Genomic DNA, 9,058 nt, shown 5'->3' on the forward strand with positions numbered 1-9,058 from the left:
CCTGCTGGGGGGGGGGGGATATTTTCACGGAACAGGGGTCAAGCTGACAATTCAGTGTGACTAAAAACACTCTACCCAGTTGTCTCCATGAGGTTTTGTATAGACTCAGAAACCAGAGAACTTTAATGTATTAAAGCTTCTAGCTCTCAATAATCTACCCACAGGTTAAAAAAGAACACACCTAATGCAGCTATGTAGTCTAATCTTATGTTGTTTATTTAAAGTCCCATTTAGCTTTAAATACCATAATTTATTACCCAGCAAATGGATATGGACTGCAGGTACATACAAACACGAAAGTTCCCTCTTGCATTTTAATTTTAATCTCATAATTGTAAGCAATTTTAAAGGACTGGCTCCTTTGACAATTACTTTGAGCCAAAATCTTCTGCCCAGAACTCCTTGGAGCGGATTGAGTCTAAAGGGAAACTTCCAATGGATCCTTCCAAAGATGAAGGAGATGTAGATCTTTTAGGTAATGCACTTGAATGAATCCACTGTGGCTGTTTGTTCCCATAAAGATTCCTTTAGGAGAAATCTTAAGAACTCAACTTGGGATATTTAAAAAAGGGAAATCTCCTGCATTGGTAGAGGGAAAAGAATATAATATTTTTCTCCTACTAAAAGTCTATATAAAAATGCATGTGGTAACAACTGGGTAACAACTAAGTCCCACAAAATAAAAGCGAGAGAGACATGGCCAGACAGAGTTTCAACCCTGGGAAGTGATAATAGTGTCATATGAGTGCAGTACCCAGTAGGTGTCAGTGACCATCACACAACAAAGTGTACATGCCTCTAGCTGAACTTAAGGGAATAGTACAAAGATCTTTGATAGTTTGGCATGCACCTCCAGAGGTGGTATGAAAACTCTGAGCAATCTTTTTGTCAGTAGTGGAAATTCAGCAGCAACAACAAATAAATGTGTATATTGAGCACAACAGGAAGAGGATAAGAGCATTTCCACTTCTCCCCAAACAGATCAATACAGCCTTAAAGACTGACAGTGATCAATACGACTGTATGCACACATATACTGATTTGTTAAGGATGTTCAGAAAGGCAAGAGTACCACTATATCAAAAATTAACATTAAGCTATTCAAATTATTATTCAAATTATTAAATTATAAACACAACAAATTAGCTGAGAGAAACAAGACCTTCGGTTCAGCAAGTCCATTCAGTATTCCATATGTCTGCTTGTAATGCAATAACACTCTGATGAGCACTCAAGTATCAGAGTGAAATTTAATGCATATGTTCAGGGCACAATTCTACATTTTGAGTTCAATTACTAGCTTGATGCATCACATCCATTTTCAAAGGAACATGCAAAATATAATGCATTATATCTACCCTGAGAACACAAATAGGACACCTCAAGTGAGGTGTCCCAAACATTCTGCTTTACTAGCACTATTCTAATATCTGTACCTATGTAAAACAACTTAAAGGTATTCCATGGTGCTGTAATAAACCAAACAATATCGTCTTTGAACACTGGCTTTGCTTCCTAGCCTGCCATTATTTGTGGTCACTCCTAATCTCTTCCCCTGTGTCTTCTGGTGTGCAAGTGGGCTTGACTGAGATCCAGAGCAATATCTCATTTGTGTGGGGTAGGAAACGACAAGAGTCTTTCCTGCTGCTCAGAAAGACTCCTGCTATTTATTATATGCTCAGAAACTGCAGTGGAAATACAGTGGTACCTCGGGTTAAGTACTTAATTCATTCCGGAGGTCTGTTCTTAACCTGAAACTTCGTAACCTGAAGCACCACTTTAGCTAATGGGGCCTCCTGCTGCCACTGCACCGCTGCTGCACGATTTCTGTTCTCATCCTGAAGCAAAGTTATTAACCCGAGGTACTATTTCTGGGTTAGCAGTCTGTAACCTGAAGCGTATGTAACCCAAGGTACCACTGTAAAGGCAAGGACCTCCAGGGCAAGGATCCGTGGATGGGATCAGAAGGGTGGTGGCATTTGCTGATAAATGGATTTGTAGGTGCTTCGAAGCACCAAAATTTCTCTCAACTCCTCAAATAGCATAGTGACACCATCGAAACCTTCTCCAAGTGAGTTTTTTTCTGGCTGTCAAAGATAAAGATCTCGCATTCAACAACAACAAATGCCTTTCATTTCATTCAGTCATGTCTGCAGCACATTCTAAATTGCTCTCTTCCACTGATCAATTAATTGTCCTGCTTTCAAAGCTGCCACTGCCCTGCCTTCTTTTTTCTCCAATGGAGTCTTTTTCTCAGGTCTTCTCCAACATTGCTCAACTCTCCTTCAACTTTTTTTTCTTCCTCTCTGTTCAGCATATTGTGTCATTGGTCTGGCAACTGTTTCAATAAAGGAGCTAAACCAAGGGGGAAGTATACCACCACTATTCCAAATATGCAAAGCGAAGCAATTTGCATCAGAAGACAATTTCATTTTCAATAGTGGGGAAAAACAACCTGTCCAAGTGCTTAATGCACTTTGAAATTTAACTGATTTCAATGGGAGATATTGAAGCATGTACTTAACTTTCCGATTGAAATAAATGGGCTTCAAAGTCCTTAACATTGGTTGAATCTTGTCCCATTATGACTATAAAAGGTGTGACCCATTACTACACCCAAGAGGAAAGCTCGTTGCAGAGCAGCTATTATTATTTTAATAATAACGTTACCTACTGCTATCATAGAGCATTAGCACTTAACCCTGCAATTATAACTGTGTACTTTCATTCCATTAAAAAAAGTCTTCTGAAGGAGTAAAACAAGTAGCTCTATTCATTGTGGGTTATAGTAAGTGCCCTCACATTACCATACAGAGAGGAAAAAGAATATAGGGGGTGTTTCTAGCACTAAAATATACAGGTAGGAGTGTTAGCAGCTACCAGATAGAACCTGAATACTCAGAGAAGGTGATACAATGCTGTTTAATATTATGCCATGCAGAGTGATGTTAATAACTCTTTCCACACAGACACATGCCAATGGATATATTATACTGTACTGTACTCTTCATTCTTAGGTGTTTGTAGCTGTGCACGGTGGAATTGTTACACAATTCCATAACAAATACAGAGACTCTATTATGATCAGTGGGGAGAAATAAATATATTGCAAAGTCACCCTGTCCTCAGTGATTCAAATCTTATGGCTACGCAAACATCCCCTTGATATTGGCATTTGAAACCTGTCTATCTACTCTCACCTCTGCAACCTTTGTCAGTAACTGACATTTTGACTGTCACTAACCATATTTGCTTTTTTAAAAAGCTATTTAAATCACTCCTTCAAAACTACCCACTTTCTTTTTGTCAAACTTCAAAACAATGTTCTGGCAGCTGAGCTAGACAGTTAATCTATTTCAAATATGTAATTGGCAGGCGTGTAGTAAACAGTTAATCCTGGATATGCATCCCAGTGGTAGCACACGAACCACCTATTGTTGACCTTGTATGCTTACATAACATTTACTTCCAGCAAACCACTTCTCTACTTTGGGGAAGTGTGACAGTATGCCATCATGCCAGATCTCCAACTCAGCTGGAATAACTGTAGGATTCAAGCCAAACACTGCTTGTGAGGTCTCAAATACACTCTAAAAATTGTATTCTAGGTCTAGGGAAGGGACGGAAGGCAATAAAGGGTGGAAAGAGATGAGCATTGAATCTTTACCGCAGAAGTGATCAGATTACCTTTCCCCCATCATCCAATTGTGTATTTATTATTATTTATAGCAATTTATAGAGGGACGCGGGTGGCTCTGTGGGTTAAACCACAGAGCCTAGGACTTGCCAATCAGAAGGTCGCGGTTCGAATCCCCGCGAAGGGGTGAGCTCCCGTTGCTCGGTCCCTGATCCTGCCAACCTAGCAGTTTGAAAGCACATTAAAGTGCAAGTAGATCAATAGGTACCGCTCCGGCAGGAAGGTAAACGGTGTTTCCGTGCGCTGCTCTGGTTCACCAGAAGCGGCTTAGTCATGCTGGCCACGTGACCCGGAAGCTGTAGGCCAGCTCCCTCGGCCAATAAAGTGAGATGAGCGCCGCAACCCCAGAGTCGGCCACGACCGGACCTAATGGTCAGGGGTCCCTTTACCTTTACCTATAGCAATTTATGTGAAATATAAGTAGGTTCAACTGGTGGGGAGGGGGCTCCAAAGGCAGATCTAGGGGAGCGCAACCAGTGTGGTAGCACCACAACAATGACATCCAACAGAAGGCAAGAGGTGAGGGGGCACTGGATTTTGATGTTGCACAGGCCACTACTGAAATTTGAGACGCCAAGGTCCGCCACTGGGGGACTGCATACTCCAGACAGCTCAACCATAACAGATTGCTTTCCCCGCAGTGACACAGGCAGAGGATGCTGCTGCTGATGCAAGAGTTAAAACCAATGGAGACTGGTCTATTGAGCAAATGGGGCATTGCCCCAACCCGTCTGCCCTCAGCCAGTCCCCACCAGCTTGCCTTCTTACTTGCAACCAGTCCAGGGGGTGGCAACACTGTCTTTCACCTTTCCCAGCCTTAGACTCAGCTGTCCTTGTAGGGCCCAGCATGGAGGAGGATGGTGACGTCTGTCATTGACTGTCTCCAGCAACTTTCTGCCCTCCATCCTACCAGTCTCAACGGCCACCAGCTACCAGTGGCTAAAACAGCATCCTCTGCCAGGCCATGACATTCCTCTTGCTTTCCATTTAAAAGGATGGAAGAATGTGGGGGAGGGATTACTTATGCGGAAGGCATCCCACACAATTTCTTTCAGCTGGGCTCTATTTCAAGTGAATCTAGGGTTTTAACTAAAGGCTTTGAAAAGATTTCTGGGGTATTTGCACAGAAGTTTGCTTGTACAAAGACAGACCATTGGGTCCATCAGACTCACTATTGTCTATACTAGGTGGCAGCAGATTTCTATTATTTCATAATGGGCCCTACCTGGAGATGCCAAGGACTGAACCTGGTAACTTTCACATGCAATGCTTGTGCCCTGTGACTACTCTGCAATTCATCCCCAATATGGGGTTTTAACTATAAATGTCTCTGGTAAGACCAAGACTGACTGTCAAAGAGAAGTTTTTCTGTGCTCTTTTACTCAATGCCTTTTAAAGGTAGAGATGTCAGACAGTGAATCTAAGGCCTACTGCACTGAGAGCATGCATTGAGATATGGCCCCATCATTCACTCTTGAGCTGCCATTCTGAGACCCTTACACCCGATTCTACAAGTCACTGTGCCAGCACAACAGTTCTTAAGTGTCAGCCCTTACTATACTCTGAAACACATTTACAGTGGTACCTCGGGTTAAGTACTTAATTCGTTCCGGAGGTCCGTTCTTAACCTGAAACTGTTCTTAACCTGAAGCACCACTTTAACTAATGGGGCTTCTGCTGCTGCTGCTGCGCCGCCATTGCACGATTTCTGTTCTCATCCTGAAGCAAAGTTCTTAACCTGAGGTACTATTTCTGGGTTAGCGGAGTCTGTAACCTGAAACGTATGTAACCCGAGGTACCACTGTACTAGGAAAGAAAATCAACTGAAATAATTGGGGCTAGGCTCTGACACACATTTGCCTGAAAATAAGACCCACTGAAGATAGTAGTTCTTACTTCTGAGTAAATATGCATAGGATCATGCTGCAATACTATGCACACTTTCTTGGGAGTAAGTCATATATTTCAGTATGTAGCTGGGCTATAACTCTGGATAGATTCAAGATGAGATGTTCACCTTTGTACAAGGCGGATCATGCACTGTATACTGAACTCAAATAACAGGGTATACATTACCTGCCATTTCCCCTTTGTTCCCATATTTGTGTCTCACAGCCGAGACCCATACATTAGTTATGGATTATTTTAAGTACGAAGTGCAACATACCTCTTTCTGTTTGTTCTGTAACAGTGAGTAATGAGATTGACAAGCATTAATAGAGTTACCCCAAACACTGTCTCCTACACTGTTTAACAAGGACTTCACTTCATTAGCTCTTGTGAAAGAAAATACAGTCAAGCTCTGGGCTGAAAGTGCCCCAAGTCTTCTCTCACTTCAGAAGTTAGGAAATTAATGAAAAGTGAAAGACAGTAGTCAACTCAAATCTCATGTGATACAAGAGGCAAATTGCACTTCATTTTCTTAATATAGCAGGGGGAAATGTAATTGTAAAGTTATAGCTGCAAGTCTGGCTAGCAGAACAGAAAAAAGAGATATCTGATCAATACTAGCCACATGTTCAAGGTGTCACAACAACTCAAAATTTAGTTAACAACGCACAGCAAAAACAATATTTGAGTCTACAGCACTCTTGATAGACAGTAGCACAATATCCTTCATTCAAGCATTACATTTTTTCTGTAATCTATTCATAAACAAACATTTAAATGTAAAATCAACAGAAAACAGGTAAGACGTTTTCAAAACTTTATCATTATAAGTTGCCAAATATATGCAGAACTCAGTACAATTACCGCAACCTGCAAAACCCACCACTTTATCAACATTTACATTCTGTTTCAGAGATTTTTTTGAAGTACACAGAACGTCAAATAAGAATGTTAGATCAGCAGTTTGAAAACAGTTTCATTCCAGTAACATGTTTATTGTTGCAGCTGCTACAACATTTTGCACGAGGCATGTCAAACTTCTCAGTGTGCAAGCACCATGGAATTGCTGCAGCTACTCTTTCTTATTTCAGCCAGGAAATATAAGCCAAGACCTTCATGAATAATTCAGCATCGTTTGTGCCATAAATTTATAATGCCCCTTATTAGTTGGGAGATAACTGGATTTCATTGGGCTTAATAAAGTCCAACACTAGTTCCAAATGTGAACAAATGGCCACTGGATAGGTTTTAAGAAAATTATATACTGGAGAAACTGTTCCTTAACCAAAGACAGGACATCTTAGATCACTAGTATTATTCTTGCAACAGATTAAATAGAAACTAATATTTATAAAGTAAATAATTAGTTATAGGATCTCTCATCATGAATTTTATCCACTTGTTTACATTCAAAACCTCAAGTTTGAGGACTAGGAAAGGCAGGGAGCATCCTATAATCTGGAAGGGGGAGATAAAAGCAGTCAGTTGAGGCCTAGTTTTGTGGTTCAGGCATGAGGCCTGTGAAGACTTCCCTCAGATTCTCCACAATAACTCACTTTGGAGAGAGGTGGGGTGGAGCAAGGGATACACATCCAGGGTTGAGATCAAGACAACATACAAGGCTTATGTTTATATATATCTAAATAATAATAAATCCAGGATTTCAGAAGCAATGGAAGTTCAAACCTGTTACATGCCAAACCTGCAGTTCCAAAAACAGACTGAGCAAACTGCCTACACTTCCCCACCAGCAGCAGCACTTATTCCTCAGAAAGGCTGTTCAAAAAAGTTTTGTACTAAAGAGAACAAAGTCAAATACTGTACAGTCTTATCACTTTTTTTTTCTGCACACAGTCCCAAGATCTTGACTGTGTAGATTTTGGAAGTGAGAGAAAAAGGGAGTGTAAAAACAACTTGGCGGAATTCTTTAAAAGACTGACAAATCTATTCTAATTGGAATGCTGATTTCTTTAAAAAGAAATCTTTAAAACTTGTGCAAAGTTGTTTTAAAAAAGAAGAGAGCGCCTCAACCGACTTTAGTTCTAAAGCCAATAAAGTTTACGGTAGAAGGAATTTGCATTTAAAAAAAAAATTGGGGAAAAGGAATGGGTGGGGATTCTGTGGCGGGTCACGAGAGCCTGAAGACATTCCCAGAGTTCTTTCCTTCCTCTTCCCAAACTCTCCTTTTTATTTCCCAGCCTTGCAGAGTCGCTTTCACTCTCTTGTCTCCAACTGCACACAAACACACACACCCCTCGCAGGACAACACATGCCAGAAAAACACACAAACACACACACCTCCTCCCAAAATAATACTGGAGAGGTACCCACTCCTTTTTTTTATTTTTACTCTCTGCAGATTCTTATATAACTGTACGAGACCCTCCCTTACACGTGAGGAGGAGGAGGTGGGGAGGAGAGGAGAGGCGGAAAGAAACTCACTAAAGTTAGGACAAGCCAGGCTGGTGCCAAGTGCTCCCCCCCCCCCCGCATGCTTCAGCCCCCACCTCTTGTGCTGCCCCCCCCCCAATCTACACCCACCTGTCTCTGGGGTCGATCCAGCTGGTCTGCTTCGTGTTGTGGTCGATGTAGAAGACTTTCCCATCGAAATCCCTCGCCTCCTCCCAGCCGTCGGGTAAGGGCAGCTGCCCATTCCCCACTTTCCTAGGCATGGCCGAGGGCGGGGGGTAGCAGCTGCTGCTGCTGCTCCATAGGGACCAGAAAATAAGAAAGGAAGGAAGAAGGGAAGCGGGAAAAAGGAGGACGACCCTACTTCTCTCTCTCTTCCCCCCCACCCCCTCTTACTTCTCCCCGGGAACCCTGGGCGGGTGGAGGGAGGCAGCAAGAGCCTTTGCAAATCGGCCAGGAAACTCGGCGGAGTTTCAGTCCACCATGTCTGAACGGGAGTCTCCGCTTCCTGCCCCCATTCCGTAGCAGCAGCGGGTCAGGGGGGGTCCAGGCTGAGCCGAGGCGGCGACTGGGTTTCGATCCGGGGCGGGCGCGGAGGGTCGAGTTGGGGGGGGGCGGCTCAGCCCCCCGAGCGGCGGCGGCGGTAGCAGAAGCAGCCGCTCATTAGCATGAGATTAGCATCCATCTCATCTGCATGCACATTCCTCGCTGGGGCATTCCTGAGCGTTAACCCTGCCAGTGCCAAAGGAAGAAAGGAAGGGAGAATGAAAGACAGGCAGGCAGAAAGGCCGTCATCGTATGTGAATGTGCTGGGGGGGGGGCGGGTAGTCAGAAAAAGTGGGAGATGGGGGGAGGAAGAGGCGGGGAAAGAGAAGCAGAGACAAAGGTGATCACAAAAGTGATTTTTTTATTTTTATAACAATAAACCCTCTATGAACTGTGGGGGGGGGGGCGTTAAAAGTTCACTGCGACAACTCCCAAAATGCAAATTTTGAAAGTCCACCAGTCCCACCAAGTCAGCTCCCCAAAGTAGTTAGGTATGACCTCAATGGGTCCGCTGTT

At 43.0% G+C, this 9,058-nt stretch overlaps 1 protein-coding gene across 2 annotated transcripts in view; it reads right to left on the reverse strand.

The window, feature by feature from the left end:
* Positions 1 to 8,617, reverse strand: part of WWC2 (WW and C2 domain containing 2) — a 116,519-nt gene extending 107,902 nt beyond the window's left edge. The window contains exon 1 of one of the 2 annotated variants that reach the window (XM_081021689.1): positions 8,129 to 8,617. In XM_081021689.1, the coding sequence (XP_080877815.1) occupies positions 8,129 to 8,259 (131 nt within the window). In that variant the 5' untranslated portion in view covers positions 8,260 to 8,617. Of the gene's footprint in view, positions 1 to 7,273; positions 7,412 to 8,128 lie in introns of those variants that run through there. The other variant, XM_081021690.1, reaches the window with a different exon arrangement.
* Between the last annotated feature and the right edge of the window lie 441 nt (positions 8,618 to 9,058).

This window comes from Podarcis pityusensis, assembly GCF_964106645.2.
Source record: "Podarcis pityusensis genome assembly, chromosome: 9".
Lineage (NCBI taxonomy): Eukaryota > Metazoa > Chordata > Lepidosauria > Squamata > Lacertidae > Podarcis > Podarcis pityusensis.